General features: G+C 47.8%; 1 protein-coding gene across 1 annotated transcript; it reads left to right on the forward strand.

Moving 5' to 3' along the window:
- On the forward strand, positions 1-23,453 carry LOC106548973 (basal cell adhesion molecule; the record flags this gene model as incomplete). Its single annotated transcript, XM_087727168.1, is given in 15 exon segments — positions 1-114; positions 234-450; positions 3,622-3,692; positions 5,883-5,979; positions 7,085-7,267; positions 9,331-9,455; positions 11,633-11,792; positions 12,727-12,842; positions 13,319-13,460; positions 15,740-15,861; positions 17,310-17,448; positions 18,095-18,130; positions 18,821-18,968; positions 20,333-20,459; positions 21,504-23,453. Coding segments are annotated over 15 exon segments (1,803 nt in total), but the record flags the coding sequence as incomplete, so codon positions are not given.
- Positions 23,454-26,177: the final 2,724 nt, after the last annotated feature.

Here is a 26,177-nt window from a genome sequence, read left to right on the forward strand (position 1 = left end):
GTCCAGGTGTCTATGGTAGCCGAGATGGAGGTGGTTATGGGCCAGCAGGTGCCCATTTTCTGCCCTTACACGGGGGTGGAAGAGCAGGATTACCCTCTGGTGGAATGGTTCACTGTGAGTATCGTGGGTTTGCCAAGGGGAAGAGGGCACGGGAGTGGCCACGGATGAAGTCCACCTCTGTAGGAGCAGAGGTGGGAGGAACCCATAAACACGTCCGTGTGTCAAACTTCCAGATGGACAAGACGAAGAGCAAGCAGCTGCGTGTGGCCTACAACGACAAGGGCAAGGTGGGGGTGGACAGAGGAACGGAGTATACGGAACGGGTCTTCATGGATGCCAACAACAGCCTGGTCATCACTGCCATCGACGTGAATGACGAGAAGCTGTTCTCCTGCCAAGTGACCAGCGGTTTCGGAAGTGACACTGGGAGGACCCAACTCAAGGTCTTCGGTAAGAGAATCTATATTCGTTGTTTCTATCCCGGCGTTATTATTTCTTATGAATAACTCAAGGTGGCAAACATTTAGTATCCCTCCTTCCTTATCTTTCCCCCACAACAACAACAACAACCCTGTGGGGTGGGTGGAGCAGAGAGAATGGAATTGGCCCAAAGTCACCCAAGTTGGCTTTGATGCCTAACGCGGAGCTAGAAATCACAGCCTCCTGGTGATTGGCCCTAGGTTCTCCCACCTGGCTTGTGTGCCTAAGATAGAACTAGAATTCAGTCTCTCCTGGTGATTGCCCTAAGTCACCCATCCTCCATTCATGCCTAAGGCGGGACTAGAATTCACTGTCTCCTAGTGATGGGCCCAAAGTCTCCCATCCGGCATTCATGCCTAAGGCGGGACTAGAACTCACTGTCTCCTGGTGATTGGGCCAAAGATTCCCATCCGGCATTCATGCCTAAGGCGGGACTAGAATTCACTGTCTCCTAGTGATGGGCCCAAAGTCTCCCATCCGGCATTCATGCCTAAGGTGGGACTAGAACTCACTGTCCCCTGGTGATTGGCCCAAAGTCTCCATCCGTCATTCATGCCTAAGGTGGGACTAGAACTCACTGTCTCCTGGTGATTGGCCCAAAGTCTCCCATCTAGTTTTCATGCTAAGGCAGGACTAGAACTCACTGTCTCCTGGTGATTGGTTCAAAGTCTCCCATCTGGCATTCATGCCTAAGGTAGGACTAGAACTCACTGTCCCCTGGTGATTGGCCCAAAGTCTCCCATCCATCATGCATGCCTAAGGCAGGACTAGAACTCACTGTCCCTGGTGATTGGCCCAAAGTCTCCATCCGTCATTCATGCCTAAGGCGGGACTAGAACTCACTGTCCCCTGGTGATTGGCTCAAAGTCTCCCATCCGTCATTCATGGCTAAGGCGGGACTAGAACTCACTGTTTCCTGGTGATTGGCTCAAAGTCTCCCATCCGTCATTCATGCCTAAGGCGGGACTAGAACTCACTGTCCCCTGGTGATTGGCCCAAAGTCTCCCCATCCGGCATTCATACCTAAGGCGGGACTAGAACTCACTGTCCCCTGGTGATTGGCCCAAAGTCTCCCATCCGGCATTCATGCCTAAGGCGGGACTAGAATTCACTGTCTCCTAGTGATGGGCCCAAAGTCTCCCATCCGGCATTCATGCCTAAGGCGGGACTAGAACTCACTGTCTCCTGTTGATTGGTTCAAAGTCTCCCATCCGGCATTCATGCCTAAGGCAGGACTAGAACTCACTGTCCCCTGGTGATTGGCCCAAAGTCTCCATCCGTCATTCATGCCTAAGGTGGGACGAGAACTCACTGTCCCCTGGTGATTGGCTCAAAGTCTCCCATCCGTCATTCATGGCTAAGGCGGGACTAGAACTCACTGTTTCCTGGTGATTGGCCCAAAGTCTCTCATCCGTCATTTATGCCTAAGGCGGGGCTAGAACTCACTGTCCCATGGTGATTGGCCCAAAGTCACACACACATACCTCCATTCTACGCTGTCTCTCTTCCCCATCTGCAGCAATCCCCACCTCTCCCAACTCGCTTTGCTTCATTTGCTTTTGCTCCCTGATGGGATTCGGAGAGATGCTTAAAAAAACTCAGCGGCGCAAACAGAAGCAGCTGTGTTTGCCCGACACCTTCATTGCTGACAAACGGAAAACACTCAATCATTTCCCATTCTTTGACCAAACAGCAATGGCTGAACTTAAGTTCCTGGAACCCTGCTCTGGTTTATTACTTTTTCCTGGCTGGTTTCTTTTTGTGTTTTCTTTGATGGGAAGGTTTGTTTTATAATGTTGTGCCAAGCCAAAGCTTTGGATTTGCAAGTATACCTCAGCCTGGGGGGGCATTTAGAGCTCTGGTTCTCAACCTGGGCCACTTTGAAGATGGGTGGACTTCAACTCCCAGAATTCCCCAGCCAGCTGGCTGGGGAATTCTGGGTGTTGAAGTCCACCCATCTTGAAAAGTGGGCCAGTTTGGTTTAGATGAGTCTTGGCGAGCCTTTTCGGCATCGAGTGCCAAAACTGGAGCATATGCGCAGGGGAGCCTGGGCCAGTCCTGGAGTCTGGGGAAGGCTCTGAGGAGGGCTCTGTGTCGGAGGCAGAAATGAGGCCTAGGCTGTCTGACATTTATCAGCTGCCTTCAGAGTCAGACATCAGTGAGGCAGAAGAACAGCTGGAGCCTATTCCCAGTGTGTGTATGCACAGAGTTGCCAGACGAAGGAAACTGCTAAGGAGCAAGGGAGTAAGGCCACGGGTGGACGATGAATGGCCCCTCCCAGAGGGAATAAAAGAGGAGCAAAAGGGGAGTGGAGTTTGCAGGAGACAATTAGTTCGCTTAATTGGTTCGTGACTCTCCGAGACTCCTTGCCAAGTTCTGCAGATATCAGCCTGGCAGCTCTCCAAGCCAGATAAGGTCTGTGACTGTAAATCCTCCCAAGCCAGATAAGGTCTGTGACCGTAAATCCTCCCTTGAAAGACTTTGCTGGATGTGAATGAGCAGAATTCACTGTCAGTTAATAAAAGGGTTTTTTGTCGGGACAAGGAGTTTGCTTCAGGTCCTTGGGAAGCCTCGTTCAAAACTCACTTCCTTCCTTCCTTCCTTCCTTCCTTCCTTCCTTCCTTCCTTCCTTCCTTCCTTCCTTCCTTCCCTCCCTCCCTCCCTCCCTCCCTCCCTCCTTCCTTCCTTCCTTCCTTCCTTCCTGTTAGAATGCAGCATTGCAGTCTAATTCTGCCTACTGCCAGTAGTCCTTCCTTCCTTCCCTTTCCTCCCTCCCTCCACCCAACACAGCCAAGTGACTTACAACTCTAAACTTATAAAACGATTAAATCTATTTTTTTTTTTAAATGCAAACAATAAAACCACAAAATAAATAAATAGACACAAATGGCAGCCGTGATGATTAATCAGCTAAGAGTGGAGCCAAGTCACGGAGCGGAATCCTTAACGCTTAAACAATCTTGCTCTGCAATTGGAGGTTTTGGTTGAAGCTTCGGTCACAACTTGAGGAACATCTGTATTTTAGCGGAGGAAGAAATTTCGCCACCTCAGGATGCCGAGAGTTAACTAACAAGCCGGTCGCCTGTTTTGCCCCGCTCTCTGGATCTCTCTCTCTCTCTGACCGATTGGCTCTCTTTATAGATCCACCCGAACCCCCTGAGCTGACGCAGAACTCCGGGACCCTCTCTGTCACTGCTGATGTCGCTTTGGAGGTGAGTTTGTCTCTCTTTAAATGAAGGGATGTTGTTTACAGTAGTCCTTTTTTTATTTTTTTCACTTTCATAACACATAATCACATGTATACTATTATATAGCCAACTTTGTATTGTATTATTAAATGTTTAAATCAATTTGTCTTACCATCCACTCCCAAAAACAATTATTGGCTCTTCTGCTCTTCGTACACCATATTTGCACCGTATCCATCACTTTCTTCTCCCTCTCTCCTCACCCTCCATACCTCCTCTCTTCCCTCCGTCATCTCTCCGTTCTCTACTTCCTCTTCCCCTCTCCTTCTCCTCTCTCCCCTTTCCACTCCTCCTTTCTCTCCTCCTCTTAGCAATAGCAATAGCAGTTAGACTTATATACCGCTTCATGGGTCTTTCAGCCCTCTCTAAGCAGTTTACAGAGTCAGCATATCGCCCCCACAGTCTGGGTCCTCATTTTACCCACCTCGGAAGGATGGAAGGCTGAGTCAACCTTGAGCTGGTGAGATTAGAACCGCTGAAACTGCAGATAACAGTCAGCTGAAGTGGCCTGTAGTACTGCACCCTAACCACTGCGCCACCTCGGCTCTCCCCCCCTGCCCTCTCTCCTATCCCTCTCTTCTTCCCTTACCTCTACTTCACTCTCTTCATCTTATTTACTGGGTGTATTTCAGCTTCTGAGCAAGCTCCATTTTACGTTGATGGTATTTATAATTCCTTTTCAATATACATATTTAATTTTGACATATATCTTCCTCCTCCTTTTTTTTTTTAAAACAACCAGAACAAAAAAGTATACATATATAGTCATTGTGCTTTTAAATTGGATGATATTTATGACGGGGGAGAGGGGATTTTAAAGATTCTTTGTCCCTAACGATGGCCCATTTTGAAAATCTTTGAGCAACTCTGTTCAGAGGGCTACAAATCCTCCATAAAAGAGACAGAGGTTGCATTAGCCTTCACCTAATAGATCATGGTTTATAATTATTTGTGGAATGAATACCGTGTGTTTTCCCCCGAAAATAAGATGGGGTCTTATTTTCTTTTGACCCCCCCCCTTTGAAATAAGCGCTTGGCCTTATATTGCGGGCGTGGTCATCTCATGGCTGCTGCTGTGTTGCAATATTTTGGGGAGGGCTCATTTTTGGGGAGGGGGTTATTTTAGCCCATGCGCTCCAAAGCCCGATTCAGCTTATAGAGCCAAGGTGGCGCAGTGGTTAAATGCAGCACTGCAGGCTACTTCAGCTGACTGCAGTTCTGCAGTTCGGCTGTTCAAATCTCACCGGCTCAGGGTTGACTCAGCCTTCCATCCTTCCGAGGTGGGTAAAATGAGGACCCGGATTGTTGTTGGGGGCCATATGCTGACTCTGTAAACCGCTTAGAGAGGGCTGAAAGCCCTATGAAGCGGTATATAAGTCTAACTGCTATTCCTATTGCTATTATTCCCCGGGGAGGTCTTATGTTCAGGGAAACAGGGTACATTCACACAGGATGAGCATATAACTCCAGGGTCATCTTTGGGGAGTGAGGGGGTGGGGGTCAGAAAACTCAAGATAAAAGCCAGGTCAGTGTGTGGTCAGTGCTTTGCCCTGTTATCATAAGCAATAGCAATAGCAGTAGACTTATATACCGCTTCATAGGGCTTTCAGCCCTCTCTAAGCGGTTTACAGAGAGTCAGCATATTGCCCCCAACAACAATCCGGGTCCTCATTTTACCCACCTCGGAAGGATGGAAGGCTGAGTCAACCCTGAGCCGGTGAGATTTGAACCGCTGAACTGCTGATCTAGCAGTAGCCTGCAGTGCTGCATTTAACCACTGCGCCAGATTCAGGATAAAAAAAGGCAAAAGTTTTGTTGATGGAATAGCAGGTTTCGATTTTTCACACATACACACCCACTGTGGAAGTCCCAGGCAGCTGGTGGGGGAGGGGGGATACACTTAGGTTTACAACCAGTTTGCCACTGTGAGCGTGGGCATGTGCTCACTTTTGTTGCGTGTGTACGCACCTTCCACGCATGAATATGCTGCCTTTGGCACATGCGCTTTGCTCCCGCGCGTGGCATGCGCCCAGGTGCGTGGAGTTGAAAACAGCGGCTACATAGACCGTTTTGGAGCCGGGGAGGGGGGTCCCAGGAGGGGGTCCCAGGGCTTGTGAAGGCCTTTCTAAGCAGCCCCCCCCTGTCCTTTCTCAGATAGCCGTGTGCACGGGCAAAAATGGCTACCCCGCGCCAACCGTCAGCTGGTACAAAGATGGGCAGTTTCTGAATATTACCACCGAACACAACAAAGGTAAGGAAGCCGTTTCTTTCTTTGTTCATTGAATAGAAGGAGGGACAGCCAGGTATTTTGCCCCCCAAGGGGTCTCGGATTGGCAGACCCATAAAGAGACACCCTTTAAACTTGGACATGCAATAGGAAAAATTGGCAGAGAAAGAGGAGGGGAGAGAGAGAGAGAGAGAGAGAGCGAGATGGAGGGACAGACAGACAGATGTAAATGAAGAGCGAGAGAGAGAGATGGATGGATGGACAGACAGATGTAAATGAAGAGAGAGAGAGAGATGGAGGGACAGACAGACAGATGTAAATGAAGAGAGAGAGAGAGATGGAGGGACAGACAGATGTAAATGAAGAGAGAGAGAGAGAGAGATGGATGGACAGACAGACAGATGTAAATGAAGAGAGAGAGAGATGGAGGGACAGACAGATGTAAATGAAGAGAGAGAGAGAGAGAGATGGATGGACAGACAGATGTAAATGAAGAGAGAAAGAAAGAAAGAAAGAAAGAAAGAAAGAAAGAAAGAAAGAAAGAAAGAAAGAAAGAAAGAAAGAAAGAAAAAGAATACACAATTGCACCCGCCCACTTGATTTGTCAGGCCTGCAGCCATCTTTTCTTTTGGGTCTTTGCCCTGGCACACTTTCTATTATTCTGCTATGCCTTTTCTATGGTGGGAAAAATGGGAGCTGGGGATTGTACGGAGTTAGATGCTATGTAGCCAGAACAACATTCTTTCTAGAAAGCCAAGGTCATCCTCTGTCTCTGCACCTCTGCACTGGAACTGGATGGGTGGAAGCTGCCAGCATGGCAGTGGAAGATTGGACCATGGGATGGACTTGTGGGTGTGGGGGCAAGATATTAAACTTTCAACTGGGTGGGGAAAACCGGGAAGCTTTCAGATTCGGGCTTTCCCAGATGTGCCAACATGGCTCTCTTAATCAATTGGAACTTTGGGCAATACTTTGCCTTGGACTCTGATTTACTTTTGGATGCTATTTGGAACCCTGACGGGGTGGTGGGGGAACCAACAAAAACCCCACCTCCAGCCTACACACATTTGAAACAGTGGACGTTATCTGTTGCGAATCTCATCTTCGTCGTGTTGTCTTTCCTTCCCAGAGCTCTACGAGGTGGTGAAGACTGTGAAGGAAGCCTCGGGACTATATTCCAGATCCAGCGTACTCTACATGCGTCCCAAAAAAGCAGACAAAAACTCCGTTTTCCAATGCAAACTCAGCTACAAGATGCCAAACGGGGTGGTCAACACGGAGGAATCGCAACCTTTCAATCTCACCTTGCATTGTAAGTGGGGGGGGGGCAGGGGGTAGGGGGGGGCTCTTGATTTTGTTCTCCTGTAGTCCCTGCCCCCCCTCCAAAGAAAAAGCTTTTCAGGAGGAGGGCAATGAACATAAATCACAGGATTGAAAATAGCCCCCTCTCTGGCTACTATCTGACTGTGGGGTTTTCAGAATACAGATGGTCCTCGATTTGCGGCCGCGATTCACCCCAACATTTCTGTCCCTAAGCGAGACAGAGGTTAGCGATAGCACTTCGACTTACAGCCCTCTCTAAGCGGTTTACAGAGTCAGCCTCTTGCCCCCCCCCCCAACAATTTTGGGTCCTCATTTTACCCACCTTGGAAGGATGGAAGTCTTGAGTCAATCTTGAGCTGGTCAGGATTGAACTGCTGGCTGTGGGGAGAGTTAGTCTGCAATGCTGCATTCTAACCACTGTGCACCATGGAACGGAGAGAGGGAAGGAAGGAAGGAAGGAAGGAAGGAAGGAAGGAAGGAAGGAAGGAAGGAAGGAAGGATTAGAAAGAAAGAAGGAAAGAAAGAAAAAGGAAGAGCAATAGCATTTTATATACTGCTTCACAGTGCTTTACAGCCCTCTCAAAGCAGTTTATAGAGTCAGCCTCTGATTGGCCCTGCCACCATTTATTCTCTGCCTGCCAAGTCCCAGCTGATCGGGAGGAGATGGGGATTTTGCAGTATCCTTCCCCTGGAGTGGGGAGGGAATGGAGATTTTGCAGTATCCTTCCCCTGGAGTGGGGAGGGAATGGAGATTTTGCAGTATCCTTCCCAAGGAGTGGAGAGGAGATGGATATTTTACAGTATCCTTCCCCTGGAGTGGGGAGGGAATGGGGATTTTGCAGTATCCTTCCCCTGTCATGCCCACCAAAGCTGTACCTGCCAAGCCACACCTGCCAAGCTCTGCCACGCCCACCAAGCCACGCCCACAGAACCGGTAATAATTTTTTTTTTGAATTTTTAGCCATGAATCTGCTTGCTAGGAATTCTGCCAGTTGAAATGCAAACCCCCTTCCCGAGCGAATGCCCAAGTTGGCGAAAGCAGAATCATAAAATATCTGACTTTTGGTTTTTACTTTTACTGCTATCTTGTTATCTTTTATGCTGTTTTCTTTCAAAGGACCGGATTCTTTGTGGGCTTTTCAAATGTTTGTTTTCGTGGGGATGAAAGTAGAAACGGGTAAAGATGTTTGATAAAAGTAGATGCGTCAGCCAGGATTTGTGTTTCCTGAGGTCTGGTTGATGAACTCGGTGTGTTATTTTGCCGCCGTTGATTCAGCTGCCTTGCAGCTGAAAGAGAGAGAGAGAATGAGAGAGAGAGAGAAAGAGAGAAAAAGAGAGAGAAAGACAGAAAGAGAAAGACATAGAGAAAGAGAGAGAAAGAGAAAGAGAGAAAAAAGAGAAAGAGAGAGAGAAAGAGAGAAAGGGAAAGACACAGAGAAAGAGAGAGAAAAAGAGAAAGAGAGAGCGAAAGAGAAAGAGAGAGAGAAAGAGAGAAACAGAAAAAGAGAGAGAGAGAAAAAAGAGAGAGAGAGAGAGAAAAGAGAGAAAGAGAAAGACACAGAGAGAGCAAGAGAGAGAAGGAGAGAGAGAAAAAAAGAGAATGAGAAAGACAGAGAGAAAGTGAGACCTAGTTTAGCTACCCAAATTAAGACTGCTTACCTGGTCATTAAGTGAAGCAGCCATTAAATGAATTGGCGACAGTCCTTTTGATCTTCCTTTCCCTCTCCTTTGAATGCTGGCTGGGGAATTCTGGGAGTTGGAGTCCACCCCTCTTTAAAATTGCTGAGATTGAGCCATATTTCTTTAAGGATCTGCAGTTCTACACATCATCCATCCCTTGGTGGGTTCGTTGCAAAGTTACTTTTTCGTTACTGACGTCAGGGCAAGTGGTCGCTAAACAAATCCGTTGCTAACTAAGTTCCTGCCTGCATCCACACACACGCATTCACTCTCCAATAATAACCTTCTTGCGTTACAATTCCTAGAATGCTTAAATTTTCACTGCGGCTCCCGAGTAATCCTATTTCCGACTTTCACCCTCCACCCCTGTAGATTATACCGAAAATGTGCAGTTTGCCTTGGATTCGCCAAAAGTCATCAAGGAAGGAGACGACGTGAAGCTGCGGTGCCAGGGCGACGGGTTCCCCCAACCCGAATATTCATTCTCCAAAGTGCAGGTATTGCTTGGTCCGATCCTGGTTCCTTTCCCCCCCCCCCGCCTCCCCCCCCAAAGGAAGCAGAATTAGGTTGGCCGTCCTATTTTGACCCAATCAGTTCAGGCAGACCGAAAGAAAAGGAAGAAATGGAGGAACCTGTTTTCCTGGGCAGGTTGCATGTCCCCAATCATTTCCTTGGCTTAATGTTGGCTTAATGTTGGCTTAAGGTCATGTTGGGTTTTTGGGGTCCGTATTGGAGCGAAATTCTGGTGGCTCAGATTCGACGGGAGCCTCTTGGTACAGATGGTCCTTGGCTTAGAGCCAGAGTGGACCCCAAAATTTCTGTGGCTATGCTAGATTGTTGTTAAATTAGTAATATGTGTCAGCGTTCCAAGTATCATGTAGAATTAAATCAGAGTCCAAGGCAAAACGATTCTTAAAGTTCCAATTTAATAAAGCAGACATCTTAGCGCATCTGTGTTAATCCCAATTCTGGAAATGACATCAGAATCCCACCCAGTTAAAAGTTCATGATCTTGTCCCCACACCCTCAATCCATCAATTGGTCCAATCTTCTTCTTCCACGCTGGCGTCTCCACCCAGCTGCTTCCGGTCAGGTGTAAAAGTGCAGAGACAAAAGATGACCTTGGCTTCTAGAAAAGAATGACAACAATACATTCCACAATCCTACTCCTGTCTATTCCCCCCTCCCATCAACTATACTAAGTTCATAGCATAGTGCCAAGATGCCTGATTTATTAAATTGGAACTTTAAGGATCGTTTTGCCTTGGACTCTGATTTAATTCTACATGATACTTGGAACGTTCACAACATGTTGTTAAGTGAATTTTGCTTCCCCATGGACTTTGCTTGTCAAGGAGGGGGTGCAGTGGCCTAGAGGTAGAGCTCTCACCTCACCATCAGGAGGGCTGTGAGTTTGATCCTAAGTAGAGGCAGATATTATTTCTCTCTCTGGGCACAATGAGAATCTATCTGCTGAATAAAACTCCGCATTGGCAACAGGGAATGGCATCCGGCCAGTAATACACAGCTCCATTCAGTTTGCCCAGACTCCACCCTGCAAGGGATTATGGAGTCATTCAGTGAAGACGATGATGGACTTTGCTTGTCAGACAATCATAAAAGGGAATCACTGCAACCGTCACCCATTGCTAAGCACCCAAATTTGGGCAACATGACCAAGAGATGCTGTAATGGTCATAAGTGTGAGAAACGATCATAAGTCTGTTTCTCACTGCTGTTGGGACCATCTGTTTAGGCTGTTCAGAATGCACTGTTCAGAATTTGTTGTTAGTTGTAAAGTCATGTTCGACCCATCGCAACCCCATGGACAACATTCCTCCAGGCCTTCCTGTCCTCTACCATCCTCTGGAGTCCATTGAAGTTCACGGCGACTGCTTCGGTGACTCCATCCAGCCACCTCCTTCTCTGCCGTCCCCTTCTTCTTTTGCCCTCCATTGTTCCCAGCATGTGGCTCTTCTCCAGGGAATCCTTCCTTCTCATCAGGTGGCCAAAGTCTTTGAGTTTCCTCTTCAGGCTCTGGTCTTCTAAAGACCAGTCAGGGCTGATCTTCTCTAGGACTGACCGGTTGGATGGCCTTGCAGTCCAAGGGACTCAATGCAGGAATCTTCTCCAGCACCAGAGTTCAAAGGCCTCCATTCTTTGGCGCTCAGCCTTCCTTATGGTCCATCCTTCACAGCCATCCATTGCAACTGGGAAAACCATCGCTTGGACTATACCCACTTTTGTTGGCAGGGTGATGTCTCTCCTTTTTAGTAGGCTGCTGTTCAGAATGGACTTCACTAAATGAATGGCTGTATGTTGAGGACTTCCTGTGTCTGATGACATCATTTCTCCAGCCTTACCTACCATACTTTTTGGAGTATAAGACACACATTTTTCCCTCAAAAAAGAGGCTGAAAATCTGGGTGCACCATACACTGAATACAGCAGTGTATAAGATGCACCCGCCCCCTTCACCAAAAGGGTTGTGCATAGCCTTTAGGAAGCTTCCAGGATGCTCCTGGGGGCTGGGGGGGGGCAGAAATGAGGAAAAAACGGGCCGTTTTTGGGAGGTCTGCAAAGTCCCAAAACTTTTTTTTTTTAATTTGCCCCTTCAAAATCTTGGTGCTGCTTATACTCTGAAAAATACGGTATTTCTGCTCTTCCTTCCCAGAGTGCCAATCAACTGTTGGATCTGCCCACCACCACGGATGGTGTCCTCCTGCTTCCACAAGTGACCAAGGCTGACAGTGGGACCTACCGCTGTCAGGTCCTGGATTTCTATAGTCCTTCCGAGGTGGAATTGGAGAAGGACGTCAACATCTTCATCCATTGTGAGTGCCCCATTGAATGCTGGGGGAGAGAGAGAGAGAGAGAGAGAGAGAGGCCTTTTCATCATCCAGTTTCTAAGTTGTCTCAAAGGTGCTTTTTCAGGAAGCAACTGGACTTTCTTGTTTTTTCTTTGAAGAGGTTTCGCTTCTCACCCAAGAAGCTTCTTCTGTTCTGAAGCTTCTGAGGAGATTTCGCTTCTCACCCAAGAAGCTTCTTCGGTTCTGAAGCTTCTGAGGAGGTTTCGCTTCTCACCCAAGAAGCTTCTTCAGTTCCGAAGCTTCTGAGGAGATTTTGCTTCTCACCCAAGAAGCTTCTTCAGATCTGAAGCTTCCGAGGAGGTTTCGCTTCTCACGCAAGAAGCTTCTTCGGTTCTGAAGCTTCTGTGGAGGTTTTGCTTCTCACCCAAGAAGCTTCTTCGGTTCTGAAATTTCTGAGGAGGTTTCGCTTCTCACCCAAGAAGCTTCTTCGGTTCTGAAGCTTCTGTGGAGGTTTCGCTTCTCACCCAAGAAGCTCCTTCGGTTCTGAAGCTTCTGAGAAGGTTTTGTTTCTCACCCAAGAAGCTTCTTCGGTTCTGAAGTTTCTGAGGAGGTTTCGCTTCTCACCCAAGAAGCTTCTTCGGTTCTGAAGCTTTCGAGGAGGTTTCGCTTCTCACCCAATAAGCTTCTTCGACTCTGAAGCTTCTGAGGAGGTTTTGCTTCTCATCCAAGGAGCTTCTTCGGTTCTGAAGCTTCTGAGGAGGTTTCGCTTCTCACCCAAGAAGCTTCTTCAGCTCTGACAGGATGAGAAGCGAAGTGCCTTCAAAGGAAAAACAAGAAAACCCAGATGCCTCCTGAAAAAGCACCTTTGAGACAACCATGACCTGGATGACTGAGAATCTCTACAGGGTCTATTAACTAAGTTGCTAATTAAAATTAAGCCTCGTCTTCTGGGTTCCAGATCTGGATCCCCTGGTCCTTAATCCAACCAAGGCAGTGAGAGTCAACCGAAGCGAAGACCTTCAGTTGACCTGTTCCGGCAATGGCTCCAGTATACCCACCTTGTCATGGAGGAAGGTAGGTAGACTTTGCAGGGGGCTTCCTTCCTAAGTCACACATCTGCCAGAACATTGCATGGATCAAAGTTGGAGGCTCAGCGGGACGAGATGGTCAGCCAGTTCCAGGCCAGGATGCAGTCCCACTGGAACGAGGCCCTCCGGCTCTTCGCCACCAGCGGCTCTTCCCTCCAGCCTTCTCCCAAAGCCCCCCACCAGGAGGCCGAAGCAGACCCCAAGTCAGAATTTCTGCCCCACAAAAAAAAAGACCCCCGAAGGGGGAGACCCTCTGTAGCAACACAAGTGTTCATTGCACGTATCCATCCCAGGAGCCCGGATTTAGTGCAATGTGAAAAATGCAAATATATTTTTCTGCGGACCGCCAAAAATTTTCCCACGGACCGCCACTTGGTGACCGCTGATCTAGAGAACCCGAGGCAGGGAATCACATCTGGGATAATAGCAATCTGTTCCTTTTTTAAAAAAATTCTCCTGCAGGGAAGGCAACAGGTGGGAACTGGCGAGACTCTATCACTGCAAGGACTGACATACTCCATGGCGGGCACTTACGTCTGCGAGGCATCCGTGCCCAGCATCTCCGGACTGAAGCGGAACGAGTCAGTCCAAGTTATTGTAGAAGGTAGGTAGTGGGGTGTGTGTGTGAGAGAGAGAGGGGGGGGAGAGTGTTGTGTAAAGGAGGCGAAGTGGAACTGGAAGCAGGGTGCAGGAAAGGAAGATGCTGCAATCGGTAATTGGAAGAAGACAGTACCATTCAACGTTAACATTTTAATCGGTTTAGCTGTATACTTTTAATATGATTTGATATGCCTCTTAATTTTGAATTGTGGGGCCTGCCAAAGTTTTGTTTTATTTATTTACTAGTTGATAACCTGGCATTGCCTGGGTATTTATTTATAGGGGGAAAATGTCTGGGAAAAAACGCAATTTCTGATGTTGGATTTCACACACACCCTTACCTGCGCTGCACAGTAGAAGTCATTTTATGGCAGTACAGTAGAAGCCACTTTAAGGCACAACAGGCTAAATCTTATGGCCGTACAGTAGAAGCCATTTTAAGGCACAACAGCCTGTATCTTATGGCAGTACAGTAGAAGCCATTTTAAGGCACAACAGGCTGTATCTTATGGCAGTACAGTAGAAGCCATTTTAAGGCACAACAGGCTGTATCTTAACAGAACAACCCCCCACCACTACCACAAGGTGTGTTAAGGGAGTCTTACCCCCCACAGTATTTTTCTCCAGAGAGTAAGTCAACTGCGTACCAAGTGTGGTTGAAACTGCTAGAGGTGTTCCAGAGTTATGCTGAAACATACCCACACATGACCATTTTAACATATAGATTAGATTTTTTATCCTGTGTATTTTTACTTTATAACTAATTCAAGGTGGCTCACAGACATAATATTCCTTCCTCCTCCTATTTTCCCCACAACAACAACCCTGTGCGGTAGGGTTCCTGCTTTGAGCAGGGGGTTGGACTGAGGTGACGCAGTGGTTAAATGCAGCACTGCAGGCTACTTCAGCTGACTGCAGTTCTGCAGTTCGGCTGTTCAAATCTCACCGGCTCAGGGTTGACTCAGCCTTCCATCCTTCTGAGGTGGGTAAAATGAGGACCCAGACTGTGGGGGCGATATGCTGACTCTGTAAACCGCTTAGAGAGGGCTGAAAGCCCTATGAAGCGGTATATAAGTCTAACTGCTATTGCTATTCCAAGGTCCCGTCCAGCTCTGTTATTCTGACATCTTGGTGCTCAAGGCTTTAAGGCGGGGCTCCCCAAAAAATGTGAATAGTAGATTAAGCAAGCTAATTGGAATCCTTGTGTGTAGGTGAGTCACAGGGAGGGGGAAGGGCCTGACCTCTAAGCCCATCCTCACCCCCTGAGCTATGTTGTCTGCCAGATCCCACTCGTCTTCCCAGCCTTTGCCAGGCCTGTCTCTTTTCATCTTCCTAGGAAAAGCTGTGTAAGGAATAACCTCTGGATGGAGAGCGTCACACCTCGACAGATGTGTGGGCCAAATTGTTTACGAAAGGAACTGTTATCTAGGGAGCAGGCTCCTGGGCCAAAACGTGTCTTCAAACTACCTCAAAGCCCACTACTCCTCCTTTCCAAGAGCCACAGAGCGCTGCTTCTTAACCGTGGAAATTTGGAATAGAATAGAGTGACAGGGTTGGAAGGGACCTTGGAGGTCTTCTAGTCCAACCCCCTGCTTAGGCAGGAAACCCTACACCACTTCAGACAAACGGCTATCTAATCTCTTCTTTAAAAAACTTCCAGTGTTGGAGCATTCACAACTTCTGGAGGCAACCACTGATTAATTGTTCTCACTGTCAGGAAATTTCTCCCCAGTTCTAAGTTGCTTCTCTCCTTGATTAGTTGCCACCCATTGCTTCTTGTTCAGCCCTCCGGTGCTTTGGAGAATAGCTTGACTCCCTCTTCTTTGTGGCAGCCCCTGAGATATCGGAAGGCTGCTATCATGTCAACCTTAGTCCTTCTTTTCATCAAACTAGAGACATACCCAGTTCCTGCAACCGTTCTTCATATGTTTTAGTCTCCGGTCCCCTAATCCTCTTTGTTGCTCTTCTCTGCACTCTTTCTAGAGTCTCCGCATCTTTTCTACATCGTGGCAACCAAAACTGAATGCAGTATTCCAAGTGTGGCCTTCCCAAGGCCTTATAAAGTTGTATTAACACTCTTAACACACGATTTTAATTGTATCCCTCTGTTTATGCTGCCTAGGATTGTGTTGGGGTTTTTGGCAGCTGTAACACAATGTTGGCTCGTGTTTAAGTGATTGTCCAATAGGACTCCAAGATCCCTCTCACAGTTACTGCTATTGAGCGAGGTTATACCTGTGCTTCTCTCTCTCTTCTCTCTCTCACACACACTCTCTCCTACAGGAAAGCCAGAGGTAGACATTCAGCAAACCATCATCCAAGAGCTGGAACAGACAGTGAAGCTCACCTGCACCGTTTTCGGCCATCCTCAGCCAGAGATCAGATGGAGCATACCTGGCGGGAAGGTGAGACTCCGTCCAAGGTCTGGCAAACACCAAGAACAAGATCTCTTCCTTATCACGCAGCGCTGTTTTAAGGGTGCAAGGTTTTCAAAATAGGTTCAGTAAACAGACGCAATTCTGCACGCACTTATCTAAAATCCTCTCTTTGCTAAACAAACTTTAGCCGGTTGGTGGAAACGAATGGAAATGTGCAAAATCCGTTTTTGACTCTCTCTCTCTCTCTCTCTCCCTCCCTCCCTCTCTCTTTCTTTCTCCCACCCCTCTTTCTCTTTCTCTTTCTTTCTCTTTCTCTCTCTCACACACTCTCTCTCCCTCTCCGTCCCTCTCTCTCTCTTTCTCACTCTCTCCCGCTCTTTCTCTCTCTTTCTCTTTCTCTCTCTCTCTCCCACTCTTTTCCCTCCCTCCCTCCCTGTTTTTCTCTCTCTTTCTCACTCTCTCCCCCTCTTTCTCTCTCCCTCCCTCTTTCTCTCTCTTTCTTTCTCTCTCTCACTCTCTCTCACTCTCTCCCTCCCTGTCTTTCTCTCTCCCTCCCTCTTTCTCTCTCTTTCTCTTTCTCTCTCTCTCACACTTTCTCTCCCTCTCTCCCTCCCTCCCGGTCTTTCTCACTCTCTCCCTCCCTCTTTCTCTCCCTCCCTCCCTCTCTTTCTGTCCCTCCCTCTTTCTCTCTCTTTCTCTTTCTCTCTCTCCCACTCTTTCTCTTCCTTCCTCCCTCTCTTCCTCCCTCCCTCTCTCCCTCCCTCTTTCTCTCTTTCTCACTCTCTCTCTCTTTCTCTCCCTTCCTCTCTCTCTTTCTCTCCCTCCCTCCCTCTTTCTCTTTCTCTCTCTCCCACTCTTTCTCTCCCTCCCTCTCTCCCTCCCTCTTTCTCTCTCTTTCTCACTCTCTCACTCTCTCTCTTTCTCTCCCTCCCTCTCTCTCTCTCTCCCTCCCTCTCTCTCTTTCTGTCCCTCCCTCTTTCTCTCTCCCTCCCTCCCTCTTTCTCTCCCTCCCTCTCTCTCTTTCTGTCCCTCCCTCTTTCTCTCTCTTTCTCTTTCTCTCTCTCCCACTCTTTCTCTCCCTTCCTCCCTCTCTTCCTCCCTCCCTCTCTCCCTCCCTCTTTCTCTCTTTCTCACTCTCTCTCTCTTTCTCTCCCTTCCTCTCTCTCTTTCTCTCCCTCCCTCCCTCTTTCTTTCTCTTTCTCTCTCTCCCACTCTTTCTCTCCCTCCCTCTCTCCCTCTTTCTCTCTCTTTCTCACTCTCTCTCTTTCTCTCCCTCCCTCTCTCTCTCTCTCCCTTCCTCCCTCCCTTTCTCTTTCTCTCCCTCCTTCCCTTCCTCCCTCTCTCTTTCTCTCTTTCCCCCTCTTCCTCTCTCTCTCCCTTACTCTCTTTCTCTCCCTCCCTCTCTGTCTCTTTCTCTCCCTCCCTCCCCCCCTCCCTCTTTCTCTCTCTCCCCCTCCCTCCCTCTCTCACTCCAGGCTCCCGTAAAACACTCGGCAAATAAATATATTGCTGAATTGTTAGTGGAATTGACCCCCAAACTGATCCAAAGCGGAGTTCAGTGCACCGCCGAGAACAAGTATGGCTCAGCCAAAAGGAACTTTGAGCTGAAAATGGGTAAGAAACTCCCTTTTCAGTCCGCTGTCTGCCTATTTGTGGTTGTGGGTATGCCCGGGTGTGCTGTGAGTGGGCAAAACTTTCAGATGCAGGTAGTCCTCGACGTACAATGGTTCATTTAGAGGCTGTTCAAACTTACAACGGCCCTGAAAAAAAGGTGACGTACACACTTAACGACTGTTGCGTCTTCCCCGTGGTTACACGATCGAAATTCAGCTGCCTGGCAACCAACTCATGTTTATGACAGTCGCAATGTCCCTTTTGCGACCTTCCGATGAGCGAAGCCAGATTCACTTAACAACCGGGTTACTAAGTTCACAGTTGCAGGGATTCACTCAACGGCGGTGGCAGAAATAGGCCGTGCAATGGGGCAAAACTCCCTTAACGAATGTCTCGCTTAGCCACAGGAAGGCGGGGCTCAAGTTGCAGTCACGGTTCTTAAGGAAATTCGGCTTCCCCTATTGACCTGCGATCCTGGGGTGTTGCACGTACCATAAAATACATGCTGGTGGCCCAGATCCTGACCATGGGGATAGGACGGTCATAAGTCGAGGACTATCTGTCCCCTAAAGTCGCCGAAGTTTGAGAAAGCTCGGTTAGACTTTGCTAACCAATCTCTCTCTCTCTCTCTCTCTCTCCTTTGTAGTAACTCCGACACTCTCTGTCACTTCGAAGCCGGCTTGTAAGTATTTTCTTTCCCTTTCTCCCTTCCTGTCGGTGCTAGTCGGAAAGGGCGGTTCAGGATGATGGGAGTTGTAGCAATAGCAATAGCAGTTAGACTTATATACCGCTTCATAGGGCTTTCAGCCCTCTCTAAGCGGTTTACAGAGTCAGCATATCGCCCCCAACAATCCGGGTCCTCATTTTACCCACCTCGGAAGGATGGAAGGCTGAGTCAACCTTGAGCCGGTGAGATTTGAACAGCCGAACTGCAGAACTTCAGTCAGCTGAAGTAGCCTGCAGTACTGCACCCTAACCACTGTGCCACCTCGGCTCTTGTAGTCTGTAGTTGTAGTCTGAGGCAGCTGCAAAAAAACCCCAAGTTAGCCATTCCGGACAGCTGTGGTTATGGTTCTTGCCGTGTGTGTGTGTGTGTGTGTGTGTGTGTGTGTGTTGTTTCCTGCTGGCATTTACTACCAGTTCGGCACGCGGAAAAAAAATCTTTCCATGAAGATTGTTCTGCGTATACGCAGGACAGAAAATAGAGATGGCGGTACTGAGGATAGAACCGGTTCGGGGGCGTGTATCCAGCCGAGTTACTACCTACTCGGCCAAACCGGTCAGAACCAGTAGGAACCCACCTCTGGTTCTTGTGTTCTCTGGTTTCACCAGTGTCCTCCCCTTTCCCCCCCCCCCCTTCCTTCCCCAACAGCGGAAGAGGAACAGGGTCAAACCGGAAGCACGATGGCGGTGATTGCGGTGTGCGTGTGCGTCCTTGTCCTGCTCCTGATCGTGGGCTTCTTCTACTTCATGCAACGCCGGGGCCACCTGCCCTGCAGCCGGGGAGAGAAAAGATCGCTGTGAGTGACGCCGTTGCGCTTGGCGGCCCGAATCGGTTCTCCTAAGGTGTTTCGCCTCCCAGGAGCGGGTTTTCCCCGGAAACTTCCTCTAAGGCATGGGGAGAGAGGAGAGGAGAGGAAGGAGGGAGAGTGGGGAAGGAATATCTATCTATCTATCTATCTATCTATCTATCTATCTATCTATCTATCCATCCATCCATCCATCCATCCATCCATCCATCCATCCATCTATCTATCTATCTCTATCTCTCGATCTATCTATCTATCTATGTATCTATCTATCTATGTATCTATCTATCTATCTATCTATCTATCTATCTATCTATCTATCTATCTATCTATCTATCAAACTACTATATCTATCTATGTATCTATCTATCTATGTATCTATCTATGTATCTATCTATCTATGTATCTATCTATCCTATCTATCTATCTATCTATCTATCTATCTATCTATCTATCTATCTATCTATCTATCTATCTATCTCTATATCCATCCATCCATATCTATCTATCTATCTATCTATCTATCTATCTATCTATCTATCTATCTATCTATCTATCCTATCCTATCCTATCCTATCCTATCCTATCCTATCTATCTATCTATCTATCTATCTATCTATCATCTATCTATCTATCTATCTATCTATCTATCTATCTATCTATCTATCTATCTATCTATCATCTATCTATCTAAAAAAGGCAAATACTACTCACTCATCATGAAATCTCCAAATTTGGCACGTCTGTTCCTCTTGGCTTCTAGGTGCTCGCTAAGAAAGGATTTTTCGAAATGACCATCAGGTCATTAGTATTTATTACAGAGTAATTAACACGCTCTGAGGCTAAGGAGTTCTACTCCCCCTCCCCACCTGAGAAGAACTCTGTTCCAACTGCCAGTTGCCTCACATTCCGTTACCTCAGTTCAAACTGGCAGACGTTCCACTCCTTCACTCAGGAGCGGTCTGGAGCTCCTTACAGTGCTAAGAGGCGAAAGATTTATACGATCTGAAGAGAAACCAGAGTTACAGTGCTAAACATCAGTACCTCACCCAAATGTCTACGCCTTCCACCTATGGAACTGCTTCCGGACTCAAGGTGGCGGGAGCGATATTCCCTTATGTGTTTCAATCACCGGCCACCAATCAGACAACGGATTGTGAACTGAATTCCTTCTGCATAGCCCGGTCACATTGTTTCGTCGCAAAGCATGGATATCCAGCTAGTGTAATCTATTTTAGATTAGCCTCTCAAACCAGCTGTATCCTGTGGCGATCCTTACTTGTCCGTCAAAGGGTGCTTGATTCTAGTTTGATGAACACATGTTGAATTAGATGGTTGTTTTCTTCTGCGTTCAGGACCCCCAAGGAAGGGACTCCGGATAACACCGTGGTGGAGATGAGGGCCGACAGGCGGAACGAACAGACGGGGTTGCTGAATCCTGGAGGCGGCGGCGGTGGAGGAGGAGGAAGGGGGACGAATGAGGTGAGGAGGGGGCTGGGTGGGCCGACAATAAGAGCCCCCCTCCCTGGCCCATGAAAGCTTCAGAGTGTCAGCCTTTACAGCAGCGGTGGGAAACTATGGCCCTTGTGGACTTCAACTCCCAGAATTCCTGAGCTCCTCCAGACCCTCCCTTAAGGGTGGCCCTTAAGTTCCCAGGATTCCCAGCAATGGCCAAGCTACCAGGGGAATCCTGGGAACTGAAGTCCATATAACTAGTGTGCTTGCAGGATTAGGGGGGAGAAGCGATTGGGGTGGTGCAAAGGAAGACAATGGAGTGTGAATTAATGCCCTCTTTTCTTCCTTTTTTCCTTCTCCCCCTTCCCTCGTTCCTCCAATCCCTCTCCTTTCCCTCCCTCCGTCCCTCTTAATCCTTCTTCCTGCCTTCTGTCCTTACTTCCCTCCCTCCTTCCCTCTTCTAAATCTCCCTCCCTCTCTTCCTTCCTTTTTCCCTTCCTTCCTTCTTCCATATTCTCCTCCCTCCCTCCCTCCCTCCCTCTTAATCCTCCTTCCTGCCTTCTGTCCTTACTTCCCTCCCTCCTTCCCTCTTCTAAATCACCCTCCCTCCCTCTCTTCCTTCCTTCCTTTTTCTCTCCCTCCCTTCTTCTATATTCTCCCTCCCTCTTAATCTTCCTTCCTGCCTTCTGTCCTTACTTCCCTCCCTCCTTCCCTCTTCTAAATCTCCCTCCCTCTCTTCCTTCCTTTTTCCCTTCCTTCCTTCTTCCATATTCTCCTCCCTCCCTCCCTCCCTCCCTCCCTCTTAATCCTCCTTCCTGCCTTCTGTCCTTACTTCCCTTCCTCCTTCCCTCTTCTAAATCTCCCTCCTTCCTTCCTTCCTTTTTCCCTCCCTCCCTCCCTCCCTCTCTTCCTTCCTTCCTTTTTCCCTCTCTCCCTTCTTCCATATTCTCCTCCCTCCCTCCCTCTTAATCCTCCTTCCTGCCTTCTGTCCTTACTTCCCTTCCTCCTTCCCTCTTCTAAATCTCCCTCCCTCCCTTCCTTCCCTCCTTCCTTCCCCTCTCCCTAATCCAGTGCTGAGCAGAGGGACGGCTGGACCAGTCTTCTTCCAGGGGAGGCCCCTTCCCTTTCTGTATCACCCACAATGGATGGAGAAGATGCCGGAGAGGATCCCGCCAGGGCATGACAGCCCCCCCCCCACTTAACCCCCCACGACTTCCTTCCCTTCCCCCCTCCCTCCTTCCCTCCCTGTGGGGGCAGGGGGGGCTTCCTTCTCAACCTAGACTTTCTGGCCGGAGGCGTTGTGATGCCAAAGGGGGGGGGTGGGGCGGCGGGGGGGAGAGCTATTCTGCCACTACTACTTTTTCCTCCTTTAAAAATACCACGTTTTGCGGGGGTGATGTTTTGTTTTGGGGATTTTTTGTTTTTAAAAAAAGGAACTGACAGTTATCTGGACCCGACGTTCCGTTTTTAGCCTCCAGCGTTTCCGAAATAAAGCCGCCCACAGACCCATTGAGGTCAGGGGGGACAAACCAACATTGCGGAAGTCACCAGCCCGTCAGTTTTGGAGGTTCCTTTTTTTTTTGGTATTATTATTATTATTGTTATTATCCTTTTCAACACCAACTTTCAGCCAGCGCCTCTCTTGCTGGGTTACCTGCCATCTGAAACGAACTGTGTTTGGTTCACCTCCCGCTGACTCAGGAGTGGGGCCGCCCCAAATCCTTGTCCCCCCATCCTCTCGTGTCAGTCGACCCACGCACGGACGCACGCACGCCGCTCCGTCTTAATGCATGCGCCAAAAGCGATCCTCCAAAGAGGGGGTCTCCTCACAGCTCCGTTCCGCCTGCCGTTCTCGCGGGGCCCGTCACTCACCTGTCGTTCTCTGTAGCCGGCATTCTTCTCCCAGGCCTCCTGATGCGATTCGCCAGGGGAACCGCTGGCCACCGCAAGCCGCGGGGACTCCATCCCGGGAGGTTTTTAAGGGGAGATTGGAGAGCCCTTTGTCTGGAATGGTAGGGGGTCTCCTGCTTGAGGAGGGGGTTGGGCTAGAAGACCTCCAAGGTCCCTTCCGACTCTGTTACTCTGTATTAATCTGTCATATTAGTGCAGGGAGGTGGGGTTAACTATGTCTTCTTAGGACCTGTGGACTTCAACTCCCAGAATTCCTGAGCCAGCTACGCTGGCTCAGGAATTCTGGGAGTTGAAGTCCACAGGTCCTAAAAGGGACATAGTTATACTTCCTCCTACTCGTATATCCCCCTGCATTTGAGCTATGGAATTCAGCCTCTGCTTTAATTTGGATCCATTAAAGGAGCAATCTATTAAAGGCGCAAGGGATAACTTTCCTAACAAGCCGCAAAGTCCGGTAGTCCTCGTCTTACGACCGTTCCTTCAGTGACCATTCAAAAGGACAACGGCGCTGAGAAAAAGGGACCGAAGACCACTTAATAACCATTGCAGCACTCCTCTCTGCCCCCCCTGTCCCCCACGATCACGCGATCAAAATTCAGAGGTTTGGCAGCTGGCTCATATTTATGACGGCCCCGGGGGGGTGTGTCACATGATTCCCTTTTTGCGAGCTTCTGACAAGCCGAGTCAAGGGGGAAAGCCAGCTTCACTTAACGACGGTGTTACTAAGTGAACGACTGCAGCGGTTGTGGCCGGAAACGTCGTAAAACGGGGAGGGGGACTCGCTTTGAATGGATTTCTCACTTAGCAACATAAATTGGGGGGGGCTCCGTTTTGGTCGTACGTCGAGGACTGCCTGCCTAGCCGAGCGCTGTTCCATCAATCCTCTGCCTAAACGGATACAGCTCAGCTTAATGGCTTCAAATGTATACTTTTCCCCCCCTTAGTCCGTTACAATCCTTCGCAACCCCATGTGTTCTTTATCTCTCTTTTCCGTGGCCATAAGGTGTGTCCCTTTCTCCTGACTCGCAATCAACCGAGTGTAATATCCCAGCCTGCTCTGCCAAGAAAAGCGATTTTTTGTCTGCGCTTCTGATAGCAATCCGGGGGGGGGGGGGGGGGATATTCCTGCTTGTTTCTATTTTATATAGCCTTTGGCTTCTGGGGATTTGGGGAAAAGTCTTTTTCAGGTGGAAGGTGGGGGAGGTCTTCCGGCTACAGATTTCCGTCTTTAAAAAACGGCCAAGGGAACGACAGACAATTAATTGTATTATTTTTGTGTGTGTGTGTCCACTTCTCTCCATGTCTCTGCTCTTGAGGTGGATCCCAAATCGACAGAGCTGGCATTTGAACCAGCTCTGGATCTGTGGATCTTCTTCCTTCTATATCTATCTATCTATCTATCTATCTATCTATCTATCTATCTATCTATCTATCTATCTATCTATCTATCTATCTATCTATCATCCATCTATATCTATCTATCTATCTATCTATCTATCTATCTATCTATCTATCTATCTATCTATCTATCTATCTATCTATCTATCTATCTATCATCCATCTATCTATATCTATCTATCTATCTATCTATCTATCTATCTATCTATCTATCATCTATCTATCATCCATCTATATCTATCTATCTATCGTCTATCTATCTATCTATCTATCTATCTATCTATCATCCATCTATATCTATCTATCTATCTATCTATCTATCATCTATATCTATCTATTTATCATCCATCTATCTATATCTATCTATCTATCTATCTATCATCTATCTATCTATCTATCTATCTATCTATCTATCTATCTATCGTCTATCTATCTATCTATCATCTATCTATCATCCATCTATCTATATCTATCTATCTATCATCCATCTATATCTATCTATCTATCTATCTATCTATCATCTATCTATCTATCTATCTATCTATCTATCTATCTATCTATCTATCTATCTATCTATCTATCTATCTATCTATCTATCTAACTATCATCTATCTATCATCTATCTTGGCACTCTAAGCCTGTGTTTTCCAATCGGGGGAACTTGTAAGAGGAGTGGACTTTAATTCACAGAATTCTGGGAGTTGAAGTCCACTCAACTTAAAATCCTCCCCCCCGATTGGGAAAGATTGCCCTCATCCCTGCGATATGTCACTTCCTATCTCTGTTGCACTGTCTGGTCGAGACACTGGTGTTGGGGGGGGGAATTCGGGCCTTACTTTTTTTTAATAATTAAAGACCTTTAATGGCGTTGCAGCCTAGAACAGACTGAATCTGGGAGCTACGGCACACCACGGTGGAGAAGAGTAGGTTAGAAGATGGGGGCTCTCCTAAACTTTTTTTTTTTTTAAGCATTTTTTTTTTTAAAAGCAAAGAAAGCTGGGAATTTTAAGAGTTTTGCCTTGCATGGCAGCTGGAATATTCCTTTATATTCCCCCCCTTCCCCACCGCCTCTCATGTTTTAAAAAGTCCTCTTTGCAATTTTGGTCTCGTCTCTTCGTCCCGACTGCAAATTCCAGGGTTGCTTTACTTAAAATGAAAAAAATGTAGAAACTCTGGAAAGAGTGCAGAGAAGAGCAAGAAAGAGGATTAGGGGACTGGAGGCTAAAACATAGGAAGAACGGTTGCAGGAACTGGACATGTCTAGTTTAATGAAAAGAAGGACCAGGGGAGACATGATAGCAGTCTTCCGATATCTCAGGAGTTGCCACAAAGAAGAGGGAGTCAAACTATTCTCCAAGGCACCTGAGGGCAGAACAAGAAGCAATGGGTGGAAACTAATCAAGGAGAGAAGCAACTTAGAACAAAGGAGAAATTTCCTGACAGTTAGAACAATGAATCAGTGGAACAGAAGTTGCCTCCAGAAGTTGTGAATGCCCCAACACTGGAAGTCTTTAAGAAGATGTTGGATAGCCATTTGTCTGAAGTGGTGTAGGGTTTCCTGCCTAAGCAGGGGGTTGGACTAGAAGACCTCCAAGGTCCCTCCCAACTCTTGTTATTCCAAATTCTAAAATACAAAATAGCAACCTTCCCATCTTTCTCCTTGATGCCTCTTTGGGAAAGTTGGTTATTTGGCCACTGCTTTTTGGATTTTTGCATTTATTTGGGGGAGATGTAGGGATTAAACGGCTTTTAAAAGAATTTTTTTTAGGCTCCTAGGTAGGGAGGCCAAGACAGAGGAACCTCGTCTGTGGAGGTTCATAGTTCAATCTAGTCACGGCTGCCCCAAAGGTGCATTCCCCCTCCCCAAAAAAGCAACTGGGTTTTGTTTTTCCTCGAAGCCTTTTCGCTTCTCCTCCAAGGAGCTTCCTCACTTCTGACTTTGGTCCAAGAAGCTTCTTCAGTCCTTCCGTCAGAACAGAAGAAGCTCCTTGGAGGAGGAGAAGCGAAATGAAACACATCGAAGTCCTTTTTGGAGGTTTGGGAGATTCAATCCGTTGGCAACTTAGCAGCTCTTCCATCCCCTGGACTGCCTGTTCCTACCACTCTGTGCCATGGCTCCTGGGGTCTCCTGTTCAGACCTTTCTACTTTTCTGCAGCCTTTGCCGGGATTATGCTGTACGTTAGCCATTAAAAAAAAAAAAGATTATAACCTCCGTTTGACTCCTGAATCTTGGTGTGTCTCCGCGGGACGCGTCTCCTCTCTGTCGGATGCGACTCGGAGCTGCTCAATGACCTTATCCAACCCCTGTCAGATCCCACAGAATGAAATCCTTCCGCGGCTGCCCTTCCTGCCAATCTCGGAAGGAAACTTCAGCCGGACAGCAAGAAAAGACAGCGTTTTCATTTTCTCGTTCTTTTCCCAACAATTGTACAGGT

Source organism: Thamnophis sirtalis, unplaced genomic scaffold (genome assembly GCF_051295495.1).
Source record: "Thamnophis sirtalis isolate CommonGarterSnake01/CBP01778 unplaced genomic scaffold, rThaSir2_p1.2 scaffold_13, whole genome shotgun sequence".
NCBI lineage: Eukaryota > Metazoa > Chordata > Lepidosauria > Squamata > Natricidae > Thamnophis > Thamnophis sirtalis.